The 26,813-nt window shown below is 47.5% G+C and overlaps 1 protein-coding gene across 1 annotated transcript in view; it reads left to right on the forward strand.

The window, feature by feature from the left end:
- Cit (citron rho-interacting serine/threonine kinase) overlaps positions 1–26,813 on the forward strand; it is a 176,240-nt gene that overhangs the window by 99,014 nt on the left and 50,413 nt on the right. Inside the window, exons 17-24 of the mRNA XM_042055883.1 lie at positions 2–55; positions 1,864–2,004; positions 3,894–4,019; positions 7,182–7,277; positions 11,230–11,346; positions 12,487–12,596; positions 13,746–13,920; positions 18,140–18,337. Of these exons, the coding sequence (XP_041911817.1) occupies positions 2–55; positions 1,864–2,004; positions 3,894–4,019; positions 7,182–7,277; positions 11,230–11,346; positions 12,487–12,596; positions 13,746–13,920; positions 18,140–18,337 (1,017 nt within the window). The remainder of the gene's footprint in view (position 1; positions 56–1,863; positions 2,005–3,893; positions 4,020–7,181; positions 7,278–11,229; positions 11,347–12,486; positions 12,597–13,745; positions 13,921–18,139; positions 18,338–26,813) is intronic.

Genomic DNA, 26,813 nt, shown 5'->3' on the forward strand with positions numbered 1-26,813 from the left:
GATCAATGCTGAGCAACAGCTCAAAATCCAGGAACTGCAGGAGAAGCTGGAAAAGGTAAGTTCCACCGAGGCGGCTGAGAGGGGGCTCTCCCATTCCCAAGTCCCTATCTGCCTCACCCCAGAGCGGAAAAGAAGAGAGAAGCTGTCAGTCACCAGCACTAAAGATGATGAAGGGCGAGTGTACTGTTACTCAGATATCAGGCTTCTGGATTTAAGTTTTCCTTTTGGGATGTTCCTGCAGTGTTTGTTTTTAAAAACCAAACTTGTGTGAGACTCTGGGAACAGAAACCCAAAAGTGGCTTCTAGTGCCTTGGGAGGGGAGGTCTCTCACTTTGCATTTGCAGGGGCAGCCTGGCTCCTCCTCTACCAGGATTGTGGCAGATCCCCTCTCTGGGGACTGTCGATGGCTCCCTGGTGTCATGGTGTGGTTGTGTGTGTTGGGTGCGGGGAAATATTGGCAAAGTTTGTGCTAATGGCCCTGCTTCAGTTGTGCTTCAGCTTATTAAGGAATAATTGATCAATGACGGAAGTGTGCACAATGGTGTTCTGATGCTGTGTCCGCTTGTGATGTGATCAGGGTGATTAGCATCCTCGTTACCCTTTTCTGGGGTAGGGACGGGTAAGGTCTGTTCTCCACATTTCAAAGCCTCTCTAGCTGAACGCGGAAGTGCTCATCAGCAGACGGACAGAGGGACTGTGGTTTGGGACGTGGTTTCTGCATCAGATTGTCTATGCACGTGCTTGGTGGTTGGTTCTATAAGGACGTAGCGCACTGTGGTAAACCACAGCAACAGCATCGCGCTTCCGCTTTAGCCTTTTCCAAGTCACTAAGCACTTCGATGTGGCCGGCCACACATCTCTCTGGGAATTGTCAGTCTTTGTCATCCAGCGGTTCTGTCCAGCCAGTCTCTTGTTATTTGACTGAAATCATTAAAACTACCTTTAAAAAAATAAAATGAATGTTCTTCTGCATGTCAGGGTTCAGCAGCCCTTGTGGCCACTGGCTCCCATTTGGCATATTACAGGTCTTAGGATTGGCGTTTCCTTGTAGTTTCCACTTTTAAAATTTTACCAGAGCTTTGCTATGCAGTCCAGGCTGGCACTGAACTCATTATCCTCCTTCTAGATGTTGGGATCACGGGCCCGTACCAGCCGACTGGCTGCACTTGTTAAAATTACAGTTGAAGCGATACGTGTGAGGATGCTTTGCACATACACCCCCACTCCCCTACACATACGCACACACACATGCACACACGCATACACACACGCATCCTATGAATGTGTAAATATTATATATACATTTACATTTTAATTTGTCCCCTAAATTCAGATGTCATCCACAGTGCTATAGAAGCTATAGTGCAGGTTAGACCCAAATGAGAGCTAACAAATATGACAAAATTAAGAGGCTCGGCCTTCTTTCTTTTTACCTTGCCGACTATCACAGACCCCAGACTATTAACAGTCCTTGAGAGGTCATAACTCGGCTAGCGTTTGACCTTGTTTTCCTGTTGAAATTGTTTACACATTCCCCACAGGCAGAGTAGTCAGAAGGAACTAGATTAAGGCTGGGTACCTTTTTGTTTGGCTCTTTGTATTGCACCGAATTGGAGAAACAAAAGATCGTTAGTCATCCCAAGAAAGAGAAGCACATCAATTTTAACTACGAGACTTGTTCCAAATTCAGTGATATTAAAAAAGAGTGCACCTAATATATACAAGATATGCAATAAGTAAATGCTCATGTTTTGAAGAATGGCTCTGATGTGCTCAGTATCACCTGCTTTTTCAGTTTTCATTCTTTGCCCCCCACATGAATCCATGTAGACACCAATGTCCTGTCCCCCTTTCTCCTGCCAGGCTGTAAAAGCTAGCACAGAAGCCACTGAGCTCCTGCAGAATATCCGCCAGGCCAAGGAGCGAGCCGAGAGGGAGCTGGAGAAGCTGCACAACCGAGAAGATTCTTCTGAAGGCATCAAAAAGAAGCTGGTTGAAGCCGAGGTGAGCGGGGCCCTTTCCTCAGCCCGAGCTGTTTGTCCCCAGCTGACCTTGCCTTTGATCCTGGTTGTGCTGAGGCAGAGAAACTGAAACACATCACTGTTGCTGTTTGACCAAACTTCTTCCCCTCTGAAGAACCCTTCCACGCCTGTCTCAGCAGCTCTGAGGTGAACGATACCTGGGCAGGTGGTCCTGCTGCTCCCCCTGGCCTCTCGACTGCGCTGGGTTCTGTTTTCTCTAGGCTCCCTGGCCGTTGCTGCTCTGTGGTTTTCTTTTTCTTTCCCGTGTTTTGCTGTTTCTAACACAATGCGGATCTAACAGACTGTTCTCCACGGCTTCGCCAGTTACCCTTGTCGGCGACTCTGGGCCTGTGTTTTGGGCCTTTCCCCCATCAGATTCTTTGTTGTTGTTGTTGTTGTTGTTGAAATCATTTATATAATTATACTGAAAATCCGAGTGGCTTTTCACTGTCAAAACTTAAACAGTGCAGACAAACGGAGAGTCCAAACTGAGACTCCTTTGCCCGTCCCTGCCTCCCTGCCGCTCCCCTCATTGTGTCAGAGTTGATTGTAACACAGTGTCACTGTCTTGTCTGTCCCCTGGTCTTTCCTCTTCCCCACCACAACCTTCATGTGACTCTGCCTGCACATGGTGACACGGCTGTCTGGGGTCTGTCCTCACCTGCATTCCTGGCTGCCTCCCACTGTTGTCCTGAAACCCAAGCGTGTGTGTGAACAGTACCTCAAGTCCAGAGTGACCCCAGTGCTCAGCGAGTCCCTGACTCCTAGAAATACCAACGAGCTTCCTCTCCTCTTTGCCCTCCCGGTAGCCTTCCTCCTGGTCCAGAGTCTCTCCGCTAGCTAAGCAGATGAAACGGTTTCCGGATCTCCAGCTTCAAGTCTTTCCTTCTCCCCTCCTAACTCACACAGGATAATATCCGTGGACCCCCAAGTATTCCTGCCCCGTCCCCAGTGTTTGAGGGTCTCTGTATACTTTTTCTTTTTGCTTTGTTTTGTTTTGTTTTGTTTTGTGGGGGGAGGCGGTTTAAGATAGGGTTTCTCTGTAACTTTGGAGCCTATCCTGGAACTAGCTCTTGTAGACCAGGTTGGCCTTGAACTCACAGAGATCCACCTGACTCTGCCTCCTGAGTGCCATCACTACTCGACTTAGGGTCTCTGTATATCTTAGGTGTGCCCCTTGATGCTGGGTGCACCTGAGACCTATGAAATAGCCATGTGACCCACAAATGCTGGCTCCTTTTCACTCATGCTTCCCCAACCTTTGCAGTGGTGGTCAGTCTGGGCTTGCCTTGGAACTCCCATTGCCTTTTGACCTACCTCTGTATTTCCCCCAAGCTTTCTTTGTTCATAAGACTGTTGTGTGTCAGTGGCCTGCTCCCCCGCCCCCCCGTCTTCTCCTGCCCTCCTCACTCCTAGCTGCCCTGCAGCATCTCCAGAGCTCATGCCTCTTTATCCCATGCCTCAACTGTGCGTTCAGACGTCCCCTTCCTGCCCATCAGTCCCCACAGTCCTTTGTGTCTGTTCTGTGGTTCTCCCCTCTTAACCTGCGTTGTATTTGTTTGTTGTTTGTCCTTTGTTTCCCAAGGGCAGAGTGACATCGTCTTCCTCTCTGTATCTCACATGATGCTTAGTGTGGTACTTTGCAGATAGTAGGTGCTTGGTAAATATTTGAATGAATGAATGCACTCTTATTATCTACACTGCTGAGTACCCGGATTCTAGAGTTGTCGTCTTCGCCGTTGCTTCAGGTGCCCGAGATTTTTTTCTTCCCAACTTGCGTGTCTGCCTCTTGAGGGCTCTTTCCCTTGGTGCAGGTGGTATGCCCACAGCATTTGCTCCATTAAAACTCTCTGATTGATTCACGACCTACAGGAACGCCGCCACTCTCTGGAGAACAAGGTAAAGAGACTAGAGACCATGGAGCGTAGAGAGAACAGACTGAAGGACGACATCCAGACAAAGTCCCAACAGATCCAGCAGATGGCTGATAAAATTCTGGTGAGCAGGAGTGGAAGTTGCAAAGTTCAAAGATAAGAGGCTAGAGGTCTCAAAGGGAAGGGGGCAAGAAGGTTCAAATGCCATCCCATGGGAGGTGTCACCGAGTAGGTGACCGGAGAGAGCCACATGGAGAGGAGCCTGGACAAGCCAGCACAGGACATTTCGGCCCCGGTGATAGACCTGTCCTTGCTGTAGCTCTCTGTTTTCTGTTTGCTCTCACCTGGCATTTTACAGAATGAAATCGTGCATTTATCTCCCCGCCTCCCCCACCCGCTCTTCTCCTCTTTAGTAGAGTTTTGTTTGGCCGTTAATGTGGCAAAACCAGTGCAAAAAATCTATTGGGTTTTAGACTTCTAAGACCAAAGCCCCAGTTCTTGTTTCTAGAAGCGAAAGCAGTGAGTCACACGGACTGTTTTCCTCGCTGTAGTTGCTGCCACAGATCGCTGTTCCCCCACGCACTGTCTCTGCTAGGTTGGCTCTTACTAGTACTTCACCCCATGGCCTCCACCGGAGCATCCTTTTTTAGGTGTGTCACCATTCAGAATCTGTCTTCAGTGCTGATGACCAAATTAACTTGATCAGGGAATGAGCGCTTGGGCGGCTGAGACTGTAGATAGGATGATGTACCTCCCCGGCCAGGCCGTGGCAGTGGAGGGAGGCAGCACCTTCAAGTCTCGCTCCCAAAGGCAGAAGTTGGATGTCAATACTTAAGAGGCTTAGGGATGATTTGGGATTCATGCACAATAATCTCCTTTTGTCCCCTAGAAGGAGGTGGGGGGGGTGTAAATGGGCCACTTCATCTCTCTCTTCCTCGCTCGTGGGAACCGAGATGCCCATAGCTGTATGAATTCAAGATTGGCTGAGTTACAGGCTTGTGTAGCACTTAATACAAACTCTTCAACACCCGGAAGATTTCTCTGGGAATAGCCTGCAATGTAAGGATGTTCTTGAACAAAAGGATAAAAGAGGAATCGGTTAAATTGTTTGGCTTTGCCTCCCAGTCTTTCCATTTATGTGTGTATGTGTGTGTGTCTGCACACAAGACAGATGTAGTTGTCTACTCCCTCCTGATCTCTGTTCTGTCATCAGAATCTCTCCCGACTCTTGTCAAGCGTGTGAGTTTTACTGTGAGTAAGGGTAGATCCCGCCACTGTTACCCCTTCCCTGATTAACGAACAGTTAATGAAGGGCTTAGCTCTTGTGGTTCTGAAGTGTTTCTCTCTTTAATGGCGATGTGTTCATTCATTCATTCAACAAATATTTAATGAGCTTCTACTATGTGCCAGGCACTGTCCCGGGGGCTGGAATACAGCAGTGAACCGCGGGAGCCGCGTGACATAAGGAAGAGTTGCTCTGATGTGTGTGTAGTAAAAGACACGTTTTAAAAAATGACAACAACAACAAGAACTGCAAAACGCCCAAGCAGCGAGGTGTTAGTTGGACTCTTGACTGTAAATTACCTTTCCCGTAGCCGGCAGGCTCGGCTGTCTGAGTGCTGGGTTTTATTTTAACCGATTTTTAGATTTCTGTTCCCACTTGTGTGCCATCTTATGAGGACTGACCCCCGAGGAAAGATGACTGTCAAGTGCCTTGTAACCAAAGAGTAAAGTTTCTTGATCTGAATGTATCTTGTCACCTGCCCAAGTGCCTTTGCGTGTGACCGTCTGTGCCTTCATTTTAGCAGAACGTGCCTCTTGCTCAAGAACCCTGTGCTCAGACTGCAGGGTATATGGGATATGGGCCAAGAACGATCATCAAGCCGTCATATAGAGATGATGCTGGCAAGCAGGTCCCAAAATGTCCTTGCTTTAAAATGCTTGCCATTGTGATAAGAAGTTTCAAAGGGGGTGATCAGGGCCACATTACAGCACCATCTCTGCTTCAGTCAAAGGCCTGCAGTCCTGCCGTGAACATGTGCAAATCCCGCAAGATGTTTTTATTATTTGGACCCCTGTTTACATTCAGCTTCCCGGAGATGTATATGGTGCATTACAGTGGGTTTTGTGCACCTGGTCTGGAGCCCGAGCCTTTCAACGGCCCTCAAAGCAAAGCCTGTATCTGCAGACTTGTGAGCCGTTGTGTGCCTGTGACTCCCAAAAGTACCCCCCCCCACCTTCCGTTTTCTGGGCATATCCCATATAATTCCTTCATTCTTTGAAATTCTTTATCATTGCTTCGACTTCATAGAGGATTTCACAGGAGTATGAAGAGAAGAGAACTTGGGAGTAATGACTTCTGATGTCAGTAATTAACTAACGGGTTCAGACTCCTGGTTCCGATGCAACTGTGCCTGTGTTTAGCGTGTCTTTTAGTGAGTGAACTGGATGCCGTGTTTCCTAAGAGGTCGGTTTAAAATACACGGGCAAATAAGGTGGTGTAATTTTCAGATGCATCACAATTTTGTTTAAAGGCAGAAAAAGCAATGAAAGAAGCAAGAGAACCTACAACTTGGTCTGTTTGCTGGCTCCAGCTTCTCTTCTCACTCGCTTGTACGCATGCATCTTCATTGTCATCTCCATTCCCATCAGCGCTGCTTCATGTAAACATTGTCTCACGTGTCCATCTTCAGTGTTCAGGCTCTCCACATGCCAGTCATTTACAATGATCAATCACTCCAAACGCCACGGTTATTTTTATACTTACGCTGATTGTGACATTAGCTTTCCTTTTTAGCGCGGGTTCTTGAGCAATGCTTTTATGAATGAGGAAGACCCAAAGTATTGTTTATCATCTTCATAATAAATTAAAATCCCTTTTTTCTTATTTAAGGCTGATGAACATTAACAATGAAAACAGCCCAAGGCTCAAGACAGTGGTCAGGGTCTCTGTGCCATGCCGAACTCTTGACTGTTGCCTTGTTACCTTTATTTCTCTGTGTAAAGTGGAGCCGCTGCCCCTGTCTGACCTGTCACACCAACTGATCTGGCCTCACAGCCCACCAGCTGTTGTGTGTACGTGTACGTGTGTGTGTGTGTGTGTGTGTCTGCTTGGACTTGGGAGAACCAAGGCCACACACTGGCGGTTTTCTTCCCAAGAGCCTCAGTCTAGTGTTGGAGGGAGCAGTGGCTGCAGTGCCTGTGACAGTCGTGTTTCCTGTGATTGTCTCATGTGCATTGGCTCCCTTCCCCGAGCACGCCTGACTGACTGTTCTTTTGTGTCCAGGAGCTGGAGGAGAAACACCGGGAGGCTCAGGTCTCAGCACAACACCTCGAAGTACACTTGAAACAGAAAGAACAGCACTACGAGGAAAAAATTAAAGTAAAGCCACCCTGTCAGTCCTGTCTAAACCTTCCCTAGCACGCGGGTGGCTTCCCTGCATCCGCGGGCACTTGGGCTCACAGCTTGTTAGAGCAAAGGGTGGTGTAGGGTAAACCCTGTCCTTACTGCATGATGTGAGATTTCCAAGTCTGGAGCTTAATATATTCTTCATTCCATATTGTGGTTCCATCTTTATTTATTCATTTTTAACCCACGGTGGTTTGGGGCGTGATTATGTAGATTTGCCCACATAGTCACGATATTCTTTGCTTTTGATTTTCCCTCTGCATCTCTGACTTCATTCAGTACCTTTTCCTTTCATTTAAAGTACATCCTTGAGAACTTAATTTTGTAAAGAGCTGATGTTGTTCTGAAATGTGCTTGTTTTATCCTCATTTTTTTTTTATTTTTAAATTTTAATTTAGTTTTTAAATTTTAGGTGTGTGGTGGGGGTGGGGTATATACTACATGTGAGTGTAGTACCTGAAGAGGCCAGAAGAGGGCAATGGATTTGTTGTTTGTTTTGTTTCTGGAGTCACCTGACGTGGGTGCTGGGAATTGAGCTCAGGTCCTCTACAAAAGCAGCCAGCGCTCTTAACCACTCGACTCTCTCCAGCTCCTTAGTTTCATTTTTTAGAAATGGCATATATTATGGTATAAAATAATTCATCTAATTCATTATGACATTGTTTACATGTCTAATCAGTTGCTTTTTCCACATCTCTTCGATTACCCTCTCTTGTCTCCCCACCTTTGTTGGTTCCTTCCCCTCACCTTCACTTTTGAGTTGTTTATTTTCTTGAATGTGCATTTTAAATTGGTGTATTTGTTGGATATAACAGTGTCCATCCCCATTCTTTTTTTTTTTTTAAGAAAAATGCTTTTTATTTTTTGATATTTGATAATACTAAATTATTTATAATTTGATATTTGCACATAATCATGCATGCATTTTGGTCATTTTTACCCATACTTTCTCCAGCTCTGCTCTACTGCCCCCAACCACTTCCCCAGATCAGTTTGTGCTGCCGATGTACGCGTCAGCCTCGTTCTCTGTAGGCTGTGACAGTGCTCTTTGCCCCCCCAACCCCGCTCGGACTGTTACCATCTCGAAAATGAAGCTAAGCTTGTGTGTATGTGTCTCTTTCTCTCTGTGTGTCTCCTTCTGTCCTTAATTCTTCTGCAGTCCTGCTATGAGTTGTTGGACATTGATTTATTTATCCTGCTTGAAATTTTGAGTAGATTAATACATTTTTACTCAACGCTGAGGAAATCAGTGTTTAATATATTTCAAGTTTTATTTTTGCTCTCTCTTTTGTCTTTGCTGCCATCTTGAGAACTTAAGTAGACATGGGCTAGATCTCTTGGAATCCACTTTTCCTTGTTTCCTTTTCTTTGTCCCTCTGTGCTGTATCCTAGGTGAGTTCTACTGCCTTACTTTCCACTTTGCTAAGCCTCTCTTAACTGTGTCTAAACTGCTGACAAACCTGTCTGTTGAGGTTTTAATTTCAGGAATATGTTTCATTTCTAGGCAGATATGCTATTTGTTTTATTCCCAAGTTTACCAGATTATGAAAGATAACTTTTGATCCTATGCATTCATTTTCAGGTCTGTTATTTTTTGAGCATGTGTATCTGATGACTGGTGTGTTGAAGATTGGCTTTGCACCCCTCTCTTTTTCTCCCTCACGATGTCTGTTCCCCTTTGCATGTCTGTCAAGCTGCCCGTTTTCTTTGGTGTATCATTAAGGGAAACTTTGACTTCAGTCTTCTCTCAAACGTGAGGCTATGAGACAGGAGCTTCAGTTAGAAACAACCTTGTTTTAGTCGGGTTTTCTTTCTTTTTTTTTTTTTTTTTTTGTCTGCTTTTGCTTAGCTTTTGGTCTGAAATACTTTCTCTTGTCAGTACCCCCACCCCCACTCCTGAGAACTGAGCCCAGGTCACATGACTTTGATCATTCTATCTTATGTGATCGTTTCTTTGCCCAGTCATTGAAAGAGGCTGTTGGTGTCTGTGGTGACCCTGTGCTGGGTTTGCTTGCATCCTTAGCATTAAGAGGTCCTCTCTTGGCGAGTCCAGCATGTCCGTCCTACCCAGACACACTGCCATCACCACCCTGCCACTCCCTCTTACCTGTGGCAATTTTCAGTTACTTTTTATTAAACGACTGTAGGAAAATGACCAGATGTGGCCTCTTAAATTTATCGAGCTCACCTTTTAGTTTAGAATTTGTAGGGGTTTCCAGACTTTAATGTTCAGAATGCCCGCGTAACGACAGTAACCCCTTGTGGAACCCACTGTGTGGTTTGAATTGATGAAACTGAAGGCCCATCAAAAGCCACGTCTGTCTTACATCTCTGTCCCCTGCCAGTCGGACCCTGTCAAAGCCAAGATTCTTTCATTCTGGGTGACGGCATGTCCCTTTTGGTCAACGTGCAGGTTGTATCAGGACCCTTCGCTGCCAAGGTGGGGATCTGATTTAGAACAGCCATTCTGAGCAGCCGTCTTCCTTTGCGTTAGCACCCTGGAGAAAGGGGGGTTTCCTTAGCCTGGGCATCCTGGGTGTTGTGCAGTCTCTGGTCCCTTCTAGCTAGGCAGAACTTTATCTTATAGACCCCAGGGAATGTTCCAGACAAGCTGTTCCCTCTGAACTCTTCTGTATTGTTGGTTCCAGCTTCTGTGAGGCCGTTTTGGTCATAGCTCTGATCATACCCCGGATCCACTGTGTTCTTGCTCATAATTTTAGAATCTCCCTCAGACATCCAACAGAATGGTCACTTTATTACCCCACTGAGTGCTCCGAACCCGCGTGACCCTGCTTGCTACTTTCTGGGCTTCTCCACTAACTTTTTTTTTCCCTTCCTCATTGAATTCTAGTTGAAAGCCCTCTTTGATATTTGTTCTTTCCTTTATCTTGTGGACCCCTTCCCCGCTGACTGGTTCTTTTTTAGGGACAATGTCCCCAGAAGCCATGGAGGGCCCCTCACAATAGACATTGTGAAAAAAGGCGTATTTCAGGTCTCAACTGTGACCCTGATTCTAACAGCTTTATTTTTCCAGTCTTCTGGTACATGTTGGATGGCAGTGGTGTTATTCACAAAAGCAAAGTGAATTCTTTGTGGTGAGAAGCATAGGTTCTTGCTTGGTCGAAGGCTCAGGGAGTTCAGTATCTTTCCTCTCCGTCCCCGGGGTTTTGGTGATTCGGAGGGTCAAGTGCCTTGGCAGAACATCGGATCAAACTGGTGGTTGGTGACACCGTTAATGTTTCTATTTTTCCTCTTTGGGACTAGGTGCTCACAGTAACAGCCTGAGCCCTGAGAACACAGCATTTCTCTCTTCCAGAGAAGTGTCTTTTTCCAGGGACTTTTAATCCTGGTTATATCAGAGGAAAAAAAGGATCTACCCCCTCCCCCGCCCCGTCTTTGATATTATCCATCCCACCCACGCACTGGTGGGCAACATTGTCTTGTCGCTGGCTGTATCAGAACATCGGCCCCAGTCGTCCAGACTCTGTGGCCCTTCATCTCCTTTCCTTCTGAGATGCATCGCTTGGGAGTATTCAGAATTCATTTTGTACAAATTAGGAGCAAGGCATGTTTTGAAAATCACCGCTAAGAAGCGCCCCCACTCCCCCCACCCCAGGTAATGCTCTCAAATGCTAGGCGCTTCCCTCCCTAGGGCTAGGCACTGAGCCCTCCCTCTTCCGCATGCTGGAGTCAGCTTTCTTCGTTTGGGCACAGCTGCCCGACTTCCCAGCAGACTTCTCATTCACGTCCACCTGGTTTTGGGCATTTGGTGGCGATGTTCTCTTCTTCAAGTCATCTTGGTGAATGAATTGACTCTGCTCGGGATTCACCTTCTTTGTGTACGGAGGCCTGGGCCTCTGCTGCCTCTCTTCCCCTCCTCCCCCAGTTTAGCTTCCTGGGATATTCACATCTTTTGTCTCTGCAGGTGTTGGACAATCAGATAAAGAAGGACCTGGCTGACAAGGAGAGCCTGGAGAACATGATGCAGAGACACGAAGAGGAGGCCCACGAGAAGGGCAAAATCCTCAGCGAGCAGAAGGCGGTAGGTAGCAAGACTCCAGGCCACCTTCCCGAGAAGGGTTTCAAGTGAGGCCGGGAGTCACTCCATTTCATCCTGTAACGTGTTCTCTCCGTGGCATCACACAGGGTCTGTGGGTACTAAGAAGCTTCGTTCCCCAAAGAACAGTGGCTGGATTTGTGTTCTTCAATGACTGACACCGCAGGGTCCCTTCAAAGTGCCTCTGGACAGCACCCGGTGGCCCTCAAGCTCCCAAGTCACTCTCTCTTTTAAAATTTACTGATTTCTGTCCCTTCCACCTTGCTGGGCATGGGACTGGCCTGGGATACCTGTAAATCCATCCGTATTATCCCAGATGCTCATGGGGGTTTTCTACCCCAGAATCCCCAAGGGAAGGACTGGGACTGCAGCGTAGCACAGCTCAAGTGCCTGCCTTTCGTACACGAGGACGCTGGGTTTGATGCCCCCTCCCCAGTCTCTCAAAGGAGAGGCCTGTCCAAGGTATATATTTGTTTTTCGAGATGATTTCTCTGTAGCCTTGGAGCCTGTCCTGGAACTAGCTCTTGTAGACCAGGCTGACCTTGAACTCACAGAGATCCTCCTGCCTCAAAGTGCTGACACCTCCGCAGCCCCTAGTTATATTTTTATCTGACCCCACCCTTAGTTAAACTGAGAAAATGCTAATGTAGAGAAATGCGCTATGATGTTTACTTAGTTGTGATGTTTATTTAGTTAGTAGTTTAGAGCTCCTAAAGGCCCGGGTTGTATACACATGGCACCGGGATGTAAGAGGCCAGCTTCTGTGCAGGATGGCTGCTTCCCCAGAGCTCCTGCTAGGTGATTTTGATACAGGCCACCTAGTGTGGAGACAGTGGTTTCAGTTGGAAAAACCACTGAATATCTTTCATATTCATCAATTCATCCATTGATGAATACCACCCACTGAGCTGTGACAGCTGTGACCCTCAGGGTCCAGCCTAGTGCAGTCTCTCTCTACTTCTGACCTGTGACCCTCAAGGTACAGCCTAGTGCAGTCTCTCTCTACCTCTGGCCAACCTGCCCGTGGCCATTTTAAGGGCGCTCTCCGTGGCTCCCACGGCCCACCCCCACCCTTCCTGACCGGACTGTCCATGTGTGAGGTGTCAGGGGTCACCTGTGTTTCAGATGATCAACGCTATGGACTCCAAGATCAGATCCCTGGAGCAGAGGATTGTGGAACTGTCCGAGGCCAACAAGCTCGCGGCAAACAGCAGTCTCTTCACCCAGAGGAACATGTAAGCAAGCAGTTTACTGCGCTCACCTCGGCTCCCGTCTGTTCTTTCGTCTGATAGGAACCGCCACCGGCTACGTCAAATGTGTGCATCGGCCGAGCCTTGCTGTGCACACTCGTGTAGTTTCGCTCTCCTTTGAGCGGCCTCACTCCTGCGCGGCCTCTCTTTCGAGTCAGGCATTCTTTCCGTTTTTTGAGACAGGGTTCTCTGTGTAGCCCTGGCTGTCCTAAAACTCACTCTGTAGACCAGGCTGGTCTCGAACTCACAGAGATCCGCCTGCCTCTGCCTCCCGAGTGCTGGGATTAAAGGCGTGCGCCACCACCACAGTACGCATCACGTATTCCTCAGGTACCTCAGGTTCTACAGACCACAGAGTATTTCCTGTGGCTGAGGAAGCTGGCTAGAGTTTGTTTCTGGAAAACTGCTGTCTCTCTTATCCTCTTTTCCTGCGCTGCTGTTAATCAGCAGGAGGTGACTTTGTGTGCACCCAGTTCAGCCACGCATCCCCCTGTAGGGAGCTGTGCCTCGGGGGTCAGCAATGGTTGGCCAAGTTTATAAATCAAGTCTCCTTGCCTGAATTTACAGTCCTGAGGAATGCCTTCCCTCTGCGCATCCCTTCAGAGACCTCTGGAAGCGTTCCCATTTTACTATGAACCAGTTGGGCCACCCACCCTCTGGCCTTGGGTTCTCAGTTTTGATACTTGTCGCAATTGGCGGGAAGGTGAGGAAGCACCACAGAGTTCTAGAAGGAGGAGCAAAGTTGTCTTTTCTCGATTGCAGCATCTTTCACAGAACGTGCATCGTGAACTCAGGACGCCTCTACTCAAAGGAGGCCTCTCTCTACTCTGTATAGAGGCTCTAAAAGAAACAAACGAAAAGGTCTACCAAAGGATTGAAATGTTAGCATCTGTTGCATGACCACACTTAATCCCGTTGACAAGGAACTCAGAGCAGTGTTGACTCAAGGGCCCCAGTTCCTCATGCTGTGCCCATGCCTGTGAGGCCGGATTAGGAGGGGCAATAACCTTGGGATGAGTGCAGTCTACTCACAGAAGATGTACCTTCTCACCCCATTCCCGCCTGCTGTGCCAGGGAGACAGGCTTGCTTCTGATGAGTCTGTTTGGTTTACCCTCCTCCCCCACCCCCACCAGGAAGGCCCAGGAAGAGATGATTTCAGAACTCAGGCAGCAGAAATTTTACCTGGAGACTCAGGCTGGGAAACTGGAGGCCCAGAACCGAAAGTTGGAAGAGCAGCTGGAGAAGATCAGCCACCAAGATCACAGTGACAAGAACCGGCTGCTGGAGCTGGAGACAAGGTTGAGGGAGGTGAGGATGAAGGGTTTCGCTGGGGGGAATCCGGTCCCTGAGTCAGCCAGCTTCCAAGCGTAAATCAATACACACTGGAGGCTTTGCTCGTGGTGATGAAGATTATAGAGTGGGCCATGTGGTCCCAGGTTCGAATTCACCTTTATTTATTATTAGTTTAGAAAACAGTATTGCTTGTGTGCACATGGATGTTTGCACACTCCACAGCATGCCTGTGGGAGTTTGGGTTTCTCCTTCTACCATGTAAGCCTCTGGAGATCAAACTCAGGTTTGGCTGCAAACGCCTTGACCTGTTGAGCCCTCTTGGCAGCCCCCTGGTTTTCTGTTCCTAGATCGTATGTCCGTACTTTCGGCTCCTTATCTCTAAAGCGTCCGTGGTGACACTTCTCCCTTTTAGGGCTCTGTGGGAGTCATGTAGATTGGAGCATCTGTCCAGTGGTGCTGAGCAGTTCCCCCTTCAGCAGGATTTAATGAAGGCCACGCTGTGTACAGTTCGTGCATGGGCAGGCGGCAGGCCTATGACTGGGGCCAAGGCCAGTCCCATAATCCCAGGAGATTAAAAGACAGCCAGGTTAAGATTTGCCTGATGGAGGAAAACTAGGAGCATTGGAGGACAAACTCTGGAGAAGGAATGGGTTACATGTATCTGATTTAACTGGGCTCCAAAGACAAATTCCATTTCCAGGGCTTGTCAAGGTACGAGTCCCTCCAGTAGCATCATCCAGAGCCATATAGTGTGCTGTTAGCGTCATCTTCAATTTTTTGTAAGTTCTTTGAGACCATGACCAGCCTGTCTCAGCCTCCCGAGGGAGCCACAGTTGTGAGCCACAAAGGCTGTTTTATCATCTTTAAAAAGGAAATTGGAAGGGGCCATGGAGTTTGTAGCTTTTTAGTTTCTTTTGTTTATTTGTAGGGAGTAGTCTGTGTGATTGGTTTGGAGAATCGGTCTCACTTGAACTATCCAGGCTACACTTTTGATTTTTCCCAGTAGAGTCAGCCTTAAGGGTGTCAGTGCAGACAACCCAGACAGGCAGGCGCCTTCAGCCTTGGCGAGCCAGCTGTCTTTCACCTTTCCTCTCCACATAGACTGCCTTCCTGCGGGTGCAGTAGCTTCTCTGGGTAACCATGTCCTCGGGGAAGCTTTGTTGGCGTTTCTTTCTTTAATAGCTCACTGCTTCTCCCGCCCCTGGGACGGTAGGAGAAGCTTAAAATGTTTCATAAGAGGCTCAGGGCTCTCATTCTCCCTGGGAGTTCATCTTCCCTGGGCAATCACACATGCTGGTGTGAGATTCAGGACAGAGGCCTCAGCCTCTAATCTGCTTCGCCTTAAAGGGCCCCGAGCTTTCTCCTTAGTCCCGGTGTGCTGTGGTGGCTCCTTCTGTGACCTTCGGGACTTCTGGGTTCTGCTTTAAGTGCCCAGCCTTTTGCTACCAGATTTCTCCTTGTCTCGCTGTCGCCTGTGTCTCAGGCTTTCGCCAGTGGACATCTGGGGAGTTTGCAGGCTTGCCGGTAGAGTCCCAGCCTGCACTGACAGCTGGCATTTTAATGAGACAAACAGGAAGACGTTGTGTTTGCAAATATGAACTCCTACCATGCTTCCTGGGTTCGAATGCCAGCCCTACCATCTTTTTATTTTGTATTTTTTTTTAAACTGTAAATTTTGCATAATTGCCTATCCCTGAGTGGAGGGAGTGGTAACGCCTCCCTCGTAGGCTTCCTGGGGAGCTCTCTGAGCGACAGTGCTTGGTGTCTTCTAAGTTCTGTTTTCTGTGGTCACATCATCTTTGTTGTCACGTGAGAATCCTGGGCTTCGGCTTCAGGTCTCACTAACGTGTGGAGTCCACGTTGCGGAGGACTTTAGACCACTGCACTTGGGTTTCCCATGGCCCCGTCCAGTCCCCCCACCCTCCCTGCACTGATGCTCTTCCTCTTCTGGGCTGGGGTCGCTGGTGGTATTCTCTGGAAGATACCCCTTTGGAAACACCACAGATACTCAGCTCTCCTCTGTCCTTTGTTCCCGACCCCATTCAATTAGTCTCACGTCTTCTGCAGTTCTTTCTTCTCTTTGCTCTGGTGACCTGGGACTTGGTTGTCACCTTTTCTGGGATACCTTCTCCGCTGGATATGTCCCCCTTTTCCCCCAGTGGGTGTGCTGAGTTTATTCTGTACCCTTGTTGCTAGTTCCCATAGATACCCTATGATTACAGCAAGCATGTCTTACTGGTTTGGCATGGTCCTGGGATGACTTTGTCTTTGCTGGTCAGGCTGGATGCCTCACTTTCCCTGTCTGAAAAAAATCCCAGTTGAATTTGGCCAGGGCCTTGTGTGTGCTAGGCTCAAGCAAAACTCAAGCATAACCCAGGGTTATGACTCCAGTCCTTTCCCATCTGATTTGACTCCTGTAAATTGTTGTTATTTTTACGATTTATTTTTCCTCATGTTCATGTGTGAATGTGTGCCATGCATTTGCAGTGCCCGCGGAGGCCAGAAGAAACTGTCAGGTCTCCTGGGACTAAAGTCACTTGCTTTGCCTTAACATGTAAGTCCATCGTACTGAATTGTCTCTGCCTGGGTAGCTCATCTAGGCCATGTGTGTCCCCTGAAGCTTGTTGCTCTTTGGAATCAGTCTGTGCTAACTGAGGCCAGTGGAGGATGTCAGATCCCATGGAGCTGCCTGATGTGGGTGCTGGGGACTGAGCTCGGTCCTCTGCGAGGGTAGCAAGTGCTCTTCACTGCTGAGCCATCTCTCCAGCCCGCTTCACTTCAGCCCTTCTCCTGTATTCGCAGCAGAGTTTCAGAGTTCTGGGTCAGCTACCACACCTCTGCTGCTTGTCCAGCTTCCATGTCCCAGCTCTTACACTCGACTACAGCCTGAGGACGGTTGGCCTCATCGCTCCTCTCAACGCAAAGGCTGTCTTTCTTCTCCATGTCTTCCTCTATGCATAAACGGCTCATTAAACTTTTCTACAATGAGCCAGGCAGTGATGGCGCACGCCTTTCATCTCAGCGCTCGGGAGGCAGAGGCAGACGCAGACGCAGACGCAGATGCATCTCTGTGGCAGACGCATCTCTGTGAGCTCGAGATGCAGCCCGGTCTACACAAGCTAGTTGAGTTCTAGGACAGCTAGGACTGTTACACAGAGAAACCCTGTCTTGAAAAAAACAAACAAAAGCTCTAAAATGGATGCCTAAAATATTGCGTGGATGGTCGGGCTGGCAGAAGAGTGCTTATCTCAAAATAGGACATTCATGTAGACTATCTAATGGGAATAAATCAGTGTGAGAAGACTTAGGAGAAATAGAATCCAGCCCCTTGTGGCATTTGCATTCTAATTATAAAGGTATCTTTGTTATTAATAGGATGATTATTAGAGTTTCTATCCGAGACTCCCACCATCTTATCTTTCTTTGGAGGCCTTCCTAAGCATCTGAGTGTCTATGAGTTAGGGATGATCATTGGGGCAATCCATGATACCCAAGAAGTTCCTGTGAATTAGGGATGGTCATTGGGGCATGGCTCTAGGATTCCCCTCCATGATACCCAAGCCTGTGGCTTCATCGAAGTTCCTATGAATTAGGGATGGTCATTGGGGCATGGCTCTAAGACTCCCTTCAGTGATACCCAAACCCATAACTGCTCAAGTGCCCTTTCAAAGATACGGAAGCACTTGCATGTAACCTACATGCATCTCACATGTGCCTTGGGTCACACAGAACAGCTACGGAGTTGCTCTCCAAGAAGCTAACTGGCTGGGCGGTGGTGGTGCACACCTTTAATCCTAGCACTTGGGAGGCAGAGGCAGGTGGGTCTCTGAGTTCAAGGACAGCCTGGTCTACAGAGTGAGTTCCTGAAAAATCAAAAAAAAAAAAAAAAAAAAAAAAAAAAAAGAAGGAAGGAAGGAAGAAAAAGAAAAAAGTAAAACCAAAATCTTCATTCTCCTGCTTAGGGGAAGATAACGATTCTGTATGTGTCATGTGTTCAGGCATGTCCACTACAGACGCAGTCTCTCTCTGAATATTTTCAGTCCGTGGTTGAATGAGTCCATGGAGGCAGAACCCATGGGAGAGTATTTATCTCTCAGCGCTGTTGCTCTGAGATGCACACGGACCCCTGACAAGGCTAAGCTGTTGGCCAGGACCAGGTCTGAGCTGCAGGCTCTGCTTCATCTTCACAGTCTCCCTCTACAGTCCACTGAGCATGTAACCTCTTCTTCCTCAGGTCAGCCTGGAGCACGAGGAGCAGAAGCTGGAGCTGAAACGCCAGCTCACGGAGCTGCAGCTGTCGCTGCAGGAGCGAGAGTCCCAACTGACAGCCCTGCAGGCAGCCAGGGCGGCCCTGGAGGGCCAGCTCCGTCAGGCAAAGACAGAGCTGGAGGAGACAACAGCGGAAGCAGAGGAGGAGATCCAGGCACTGACGGTTAGTCTGTGAGCACCTCTGGCAGGTTCAGGAGGTCTTAGCCGGGAGGAGAGTAGGCGCCACGTGTCTTTGTTTACTCTTAGAGATGTCAGGAGAGGAGGGGGAGACGATTCATGGGTTTGGATAGTGGGTGGAAAAATAGCTTGTGTAGCTAGACTTCTTTGTTGACTAGCTCATCCGGTAAGATCTTCCTTCCTGAGCACTTTGAAAAATTCCCGCTGTTCTCTTTTTTAAGCGATCATTGTTACATGTGAAATTCATTTTCAGCTGGAGTTGGTGTAGTTGAGTTTTCTACTTTGGTTTTTAATATCATAAGAAATTAATAATTTCTGTCTTATAGTAGTCTTTATACCTTATTCCTGGGACTTATTTTTGTTTTGTTTTGTTTTTGTTTGTTTGACTTTTGTTTTTGCTTGGTCTCATTTGTGTTACTATTTCTTTTAAGCCATAGATTCTGCTTCATATCTTTATTTTATTTTTGAAACAAGAGAGGTTTTAAGATTAGGATTTGCTGTGTAGCCCAGGATGGTCTTGAACTTACAATTCCCCTGCCTCTGCTTCCCAAGTGCTATCATCTCAGATGCACACTCCCATGTTTCATGTGTGTGTGTGTGTGTGTGTGTGTGTGTGAGAGAGAGAGAGAGAGAATATGTGCCACATGAGTGCAATGCCTGTGGTGGCCAGAAGAGGGTGTCAGAGTCTCTGGAGCTGAGGTTACAGGATGTTGTGAGCCACTTGGCGTGGATGCTGGTAACCCAACTTGGGTCCTGGAAGAGAGGTACACACTGTTAACTCCCAAGCCATCTCTTCAGTCCTGTTCATGTCTTTTTCATGCCTCTGATATGATCTAGGTGAGAAAGAGTTGTCTGGATGAGAGATCATTTATCTAAAAGCAGTCTAACATCCCTGCCCTTTTTGAGAGACAAGTGTACCAAGCTGGAGAGAGTTCTCCTGAGGTTTACTATGGGAAGACCTCATTGGACTCACTCCTCCATTCTTTCTGGAAGATCTTCTGGCCGTGCTCACTGTCCATTCCACAGGGACTGATCCAGGCTGACAGACTGACAGACGGACAGATGGAGCTCATGTGAGGTTTTCCTGTGGAATGCCAACCCATCAGCTTCCTGAGAAAGGATCTGTTGGCTGGGATGCTCGGGGGGGGGGGGGGGGGGTCCTGACATCTCCCGTTCAGGGCAGATTACTTAGAAGACCCCGTTACTGAGGGCTGGAGAGATGGCTCCATTGTTAAGAGCACTTACATCTATTTCTTCCAAGTTTGGTTCCCAGAAACCATGCTGTTTAACTCCAGCTCTAGGTGATCTGATGCCCTCTTCTGAAGCCTTCCCACCTGCTCTCTCTCTCTCTCTCTCTCTCTCTCTCTCTCTCTCTCTCTCTCTCTCTCTCTCTCTCTCTGTGTGTGTGTGTCTGTCTGTCTCTCTCATACACATACAGACACACACACATACATGCATGCACGCACATAGATAAAATAAATCTTTAAAGAAAGCAAGCAAGCCCCGTTACTTTTGGAAGGCTGTGTGTGGCGGGCACAGGCTCAGAAAATGGGATGAGTTCACTGGCTATATTAGACAGCCCACACAGTCCTCATAGTACCACACTGTTCCTGCCAAGCAGATGGGTACAGTCATGCCTGCTGGTCAGGGTACCCTTTCCTGTGGGCAGGGCACAAAGCAGCTGATTTGTTCAGTGATATATATATATTTTAATAATGGGTACCTTATCAATTCCAATCCCACTTGGATGCTATCCCTGTCCACTTCAGCCAGTATCTCTGCATCTCTTAGAGCAGAATTACTTTTATATGTCATTTGCATTCGTTGCTTATGACTTACCTTGTTTAATAATGTATGTGTGCTTATCTGTCCATCTTTAAACTTATCTCCATAGTTACAAGTTGCCTCCTGCTGTTGGGTTTAGGGTTACCATTATTTAAACAAGATTGAAACTGCGATCTTCCAGGGACAGGGTCCTCTGGAGACCAGTGGACACCACAATGGCTCCCATGATACCAGTGACACAGAACAAGTCCCGTAAGGAAGGTGCTTTATGCAGCCTTGGTGTTCTGGAACGTCTGCCAAGACTGGATATTGATTGACCCAAAAATTCTATCATCTCTATGAGAACACTCATTATGATGCCGCTTGCCCCCAATATTTAGTGTGGAAAAAAAAAATCATGCCATTTCTTTGTTTATATTCTGCTTTGAGAGCGGACTGAAAGTAGTTTGGCAAGCTATAAAAGCAGGAGAGCTGGACCCAATAAGAATGAAAAGGCAAACGGAGAGTGGGTGATAGAAGACAAGATGGAGGGAGGAAGGGAAAGAAGGAGGGAAGTGAAGAGAGGAAGGAAGGAGGGGAAAGGAAAGAAGGGGGAAGGAAGGGGAAGGGAAAGGAGGGAAGGAAAGAAATGATCTTTAAGGAATGCATGCCAAGAAGATGTAAATATTCACTCTAGTTGGAGTGAATATTTACTCTAGAGTGGAGAAGGAGGTCAGGCAGACAGACAGCTTCTCTTAGCTGCCATTGGGAGAACCACTGTTACTTAATGCATTATGTCATCTGGTTTTTTTTTGGTTGTACTCTGAGCACATTCAAACTCCGCAGCAAAACTCAAGCCATCCCTGACTTAATCCGTGGATCCTTGCTGTGTGCCTGACGTGGAGCTTTTAGCCTTTCCTCCCCAGGATATCAGCCCGTGATTCCTCAATTCATTTTTCTCTGCAGCGCCCAAGGATGATACATGTATCTCGCAGCTCTGTGGGAATCGGGAGGGCAGGCAGTGGTCATGTATCTTTCCTGAGCGTTTGGATGGAGGAGGACATAAAATAGAGCGTGCGTCACTGCCGTCTATCCGTGGGAAATGAGTCCCTTAAATCCTGCCTTACTGCTTCGGTTGGAATGTGCTATGTCTACTGGCTGCTTGAAGCCTGTCGCAGCAGCTAGTGACGACTTAATTTAGTTGGATGAGCTCACTACCTCCAACTGCCCCCCTAAAAAACCCCCCAAACCAGGAAACAAAGCCTAGTTCTAAAATCTCAGGTGCGCTCCCCCCCCCCCCTCTCTCTCTCTCTCTCTCTCTCTCTCTCTCTCATGAAGGTACATAGACTATAGAGCTTGCTCAAACTGATGGTTGAAGATGCTGGTACACCAGCCCATGAGCGGCTGAGCCCACACCAAAGACCTTGGTCCAGGGAAGACAGGGAATAGCAGCTGTTTGTGAACCTGTCCTGGGGAACCCCTCCATATGCTTTCTTTGCTGTCCTGGGAAACCCTCCACCTCGTCCCCATATGCTTCCGTTCCATTCTGAGGCCTGAGCCTTTGCCTTCCTGGTTATGGTCAGCATGCGGCTGCCGAGTAAAGGACTCGGTTAGCTTGGTTTCGAGGGGCGTATTTTCTAAGAATAGGAAAATAGCTACAAACACAGCACATTATTACTTTCTCATTGTTCAAGGGCCACATTTAGATCCAACATGAGCGTCAATCAAATTAAAGCAGCCAGATCTACAGTGATCTCGGAGGAGGTTTGTCAGCCTCACAGCTTGGTGGTTTTTAATCAATAGAGAGAATGGTCAAATGGACTATTATTGCTTAATTCAAAGAGGCGGTCATCTCCCAGGATGGGAAGGGAGCAATCACCTGGTCTGGCCTCCATCCCTGGGCCAAATTAGATGGAACACTGTTACATTAGAGTTCTCCACTGAAGGTGCTTGGCGGGAGCGGCTGGGAGACTTTGTGCTTTCTTTGTTCTCCCCTTCTCACGTTACCCAGCCTGTTGACTGCTTTTGCATTGGAATTGACTGTTGAAGCTGAAGTTGGGTTAAGGTAGACACACCTGCCGCAGAGTCAAACTGTAACCACCATGCTTTAGAGACCTCCTGATAAGTAACAGTCGACAGTTTTCCGTCCACTCTCCACCCAGAAGACGGCACCACCCCTCCCTGCGGAACTGGCACCCGCAGACTCGGTGGTGCACAGCTGTGTTTTGGACGTCAGAGTTACCCTGAATAGCCTGAAAGAGAAGTGGCATGCACTCTGTATGCACCAGCAAGGCTTCGTGGGCGGCTCTGTGGTCCTGACCCCATGTTCTTAGCTGAATAATAGTGGCAGAATGCTGCGGGCCGCGACGTAAAGCTCCTCCTCGCCACACAGTGCCATTACGGAACCCAGCGCCATCACCTTTGATTTATTGGAGTCGTTGATCAGTGCAGGCTCTCATTCCTTCTCGCAAACATCAAGCCTTGTGCTTAATTAGTAAGCTGTTGGCAGAGTAGTCAAGATGTGAGCCAGAAAGGGTGAAGGCCTGCGGGCTGTGGATCCCGGAAGCTGGCTAGGCATTGAGCGCTGCCTTCCTGTTCTCAACCCTTGTAGTTCAGTTTCCCTTTTCTCATAACTTTCCTTCCCATTGCTGGATGTGCAAAGACTCCCAGACACAACCGGAGTGTCCCCGCCTCTACCCAGGTGGGCCTTGGCATCCCTGCGGGTTCCTGAGGTCAGGCTGCTTTCATGGTCATGTCTGTGTGGCATAGTCCACTATGTTAACATCTTCACTTTCTGGGGTCCCTAATAATTTTAGAAAATAAATATTCTCTTTGGCCTCCCAATGCTTAGTTAGCCCCCAGTGGTTTCCTCGGCCTGTCTCAGGTATATCACTGTCTTTGAATGCATGTTGTGTGGGTCCCATCTCCCAGTTTAAAGGGAACGTCAATTTCTCGTACCATTTTCTTTTCAGTTTTTAAAAAGGATTTATTATTATTATTATTATTATTATTATTATTATTATTATTATTGGATTTTCAAGACAGGGTTTCTTTGTGTAGCCTTGGCTGTCCTGGAATTCATTCTGTAGACCAGGCTAGCCTCGAATACAGATCCACCTGTCTCTGCCTCCCAAATGCTGGAATTAAAGGTGTGCACCACCGCCACTCGGCTAGTTTTATTAACTTTTATTTTATGTGTGTGAGTGTTTTGTTGGCATGTCTAAAGTGTGCGTGCAGTGCCCGAGGAAGCCATAAGAGGGTCACAGATCACCCGGAACCAGAGTGAGTGGCCTTGTTGGTGCCAAGAACCAAATCCAGGTCCTCTACAAGAATAAATGCCCCTAACTGCTGAGTCATGTCTCCAGCCCCTCTTACTGTTTCCTTTCTGGGCTCAGCTGGGTGGTCGGTCATCAAAGCCGGTGGCAATGCTGTCACACACCAGGGCCTGCTTTAAATTCTGTATTCATGCTTCCCCATCGATGATGGTGGCTCATCACATCTTGCCTCTGTGAGGATTGGTGTCTGATGTGTCCAAATGATCCAAATGCCTCATAATGGTGAATTTTAATGGGAATGAGTCATCCATGTCTGAAATTTCTGGTTCCAAGGGACAGTTGAATGAGTTAATGGTGTAGACTTATTGGAATCTTTGCTATTAACAAAGTGTAACAAATAGGATGTAGAAGAGGGCTTCAGCACCTCTGTGTGGCCCAGCGAGCCTTGGCATGGAAAGAACTCAGTTCACCCTCTGTTTCTTGTTTATTTTGAGAGTTTATACCAAGTGGAGAGAGGGAGAGGGGGTATATGTATGGATGTGTCTACATGTGTATGTCATGTGATACAGAGGCCAAAGGTCTCAATCAAGTATTCTGTTGTCTCTTTTTTTTTTAAATAGTGTTCCATTAAACGTATAATTTGCCAGTTGACTAGACTGGCTGGCCAGTGAGTCCTGGGACCCTCCTGTCTCTGCCCCCCAAACCTCCCCACCCCATGCCAAGGTTACAGCTATGCTCACGGGAGCTTGGCTTTTTAGGTGGGTGCTGGAGAATAAGCTCAAAGCCTCTCCCCAGTCTCATTTGCATATTTTCGATAGTGACCTTTGCCCTGTGAGGACATATTTAAGTAGATCAAATTGGCTTGCAGACCAAAAATCTCTCCTATCTCTCTCATTAAAACAAAAATAAAAAACACACAAATCTTGCTGACCCCTGATGTAGAGGTGATTAATGTAAGAGCCTGTTCTTTCTCGACAAATCCTCTCTTTTGTCCATGGTGATTATGGTGTGCATCAGAGGGACCCGAGGAGGCTCATGGGAGCAGACCCTGCTTAGTCATTGGCTGCAAATGAGATTTCAACAGTAGTACAGACGGCTTTGTTCTAAAGCTAAGTAAATATTTATCCTCACCCCAGCAAGTTAGTCTTTTGTCGTTGCTGGATATATTTAGTCAGCTTACCATCGTGGTAACCCAAGACAATTAGCATATTAAGAGAAAGTGACTGGTTTGGGGTCACAGATTTGATGGCTCTTGTACATGACTGGCTTCTTGTGTTTGAATCTATGTCAAAGCAGAACGTGGTGGGAGGGCCCTGTGAACACATACTCACCCTGTGACCAGAAAGCAAGGCTGGAGGGGTAGAGTAAGGGGCTGGATCCACAGTCACTCTCAAGGTCATGACTCTAGGACCCTCTCACTAGGCCCTCAGCAACTCTCAGTCGTGAGTCAACATAGACAACATCTAGACACAATTTCCAGTTGCCGTTGTCCTGCTTGGAGGATTTCTGTGCAGTTTGGGTCTGCTGGGGAGACATCCCTTTCCCCCACGTCAGTGGCAGCCTCTCGTTCATCTGCTATCTCCAGAGCTCTAAGCAGACAGGTTAAACACAGTTGCAGTGTTTACAGTGCTGCTGTGCTGTCTTCAGGCTCAGTCCTCCCACAACATGGTTTGAACATCTGATCTTGTTAATGTGTGTCTGTGCCGTTTAGGTTTTTGTTTTTGCCAGCTTGACACAAGTCAGCATCCTCTGGGAAGAGGGAATTTCAAATGAGGAAATGTTTCCGTCAGTTTGGCCTGTGGGATTACTGTCGGATGTGGGAGGGCCCAGTCCACTGTGGGTGGCACCATCCTCTTGGCATGTGGTCCCTGGTTGTGCAAGAAAGACTGAGTGAGCCACGGGGAGCAAGACTGCTTCAGTTTCTGCCTGCAGCCTCCTCTCCTGCTTGATTCCTGCCTTGGCTTCCCTTAGTGAAGGGCTGTGAACTTGTAAGCCAAATAAACTCTTTCTTCCCCGTTACTTATGGTCATTATGTTTTATCATAGCAATGGAAACCATTCCACCCATGTCTGGCTCAGCGAACCAGTGAATTTATTGAGGTTACTCATAGGAACAGGGACAGCTTATGGGCAGCTATACCATCGAGTTTCCTTCTTTCGGCCATCATTTACTGCCGTGTGTTCTCAGGAAAGCCCTCCCCTCTCCCAGTCCCATGAGGGCCCAGCCCTGGTGATGAGCGTTGCTCTGGTCTAAGATGGCGATGGTTACATCCAACCTGGGATCAGCCTCCCAGCACTCCCATTGTTGCCCTGTGTATAACAGTTTTTCTCTGCCTGGCTTGACGAGTTTCTTGTTGCTGGTTTTTTTTTTTTTAAGATTTATTTATTCATTATGTATATAGTGTTCTGTCTGCATGTGTGCCTGCAGGCCAGAAGAGGGCACAGATGGTTGTGAGCCACCATGTTGTTGCTGGGAATTGAATAGCAGGCAGTGCTCCTAACCACTGAGCCATCTCTCCAGCCCCCTTGTTGCTGGTTTTAAGCGATTTGACTATAATGCACTTAAGAATAATTGTCTTCATGTTTCTTAGGTTTAGAGGGTTTTTTTGAAGTTTTTGTGTCTGTGGGGGTCAAAGCTTTGAACAACTTTGGATGTTGGTGGCCATTGCTTCTTGCGGCATTTCTCCAGCTCACCCCAAACTCCTTCAGGGACCCCAGTTAATGTGCATTCTGCTCCCGGCTGTCTCAGCTCTCTGCAGCTCCCTGTTCACTTTTAAAACTCTTTTTACAATTTTATTATTTTGGGTTTTTTTTTTGTCTGTGTTTTCTTTTGTCTAGTTTCTGTTACTATGACTTTGGGTATACTAGTCTCTATCTAACATGTCTTTATATAGCCTATTATAAATGTTTTGGAAAATGGACATATTAGAGAGAACATCATAGTTCTAAAACCTTTAAGTTGTCTTAGAGACTTTTATGGAGAATAAATTTTGTTTTGTTTAAGAAAATGACTCCTTTTGCCTCTGCCTAAGACTAGATGGCTCTTTGTGCTCTCACAGTTAAGCAATTGGTGCTATAATCTACAGGCTCTCTGGTCTAAGGTCCCCTGAGTCTCCCTGTCCCTCGTTCCCCTCATGCCCTTTCAGTTGTCCTTTCTAAACTTTTCTGATTTCTGCTTCCCTACCGCTCTAAATCACCACCATTTCTCTCTTGGCTGGTAACCCTGCCCTCCTCAGGGGCTTTTCTGCTCCTTAGTCCCTTTGTTTCATTTTGATCTGTGATTTCTCACAACATCCCAGCATCCTTTGGTTTTTCGAGACAGAGTTTCTCTGTAGCTTTGGAGCCTGTCCTGGAACTAGCTCTATAGACCAAGTTGGTCTTGAACTCACAGAGATCCATCTGTCTCTGCCTCCCAAGTGCTGGG

The sequence above is a fragment of the Arvicola amphibius genome, chromosome 10 (assembly GCF_903992535.2).
Source record: "Arvicola amphibius chromosome 10, mArvAmp1.2, whole genome shotgun sequence".
NCBI lineage: Eukaryota > Metazoa > Chordata > Mammalia > Rodentia > Cricetidae > Arvicola > Arvicola amphibius.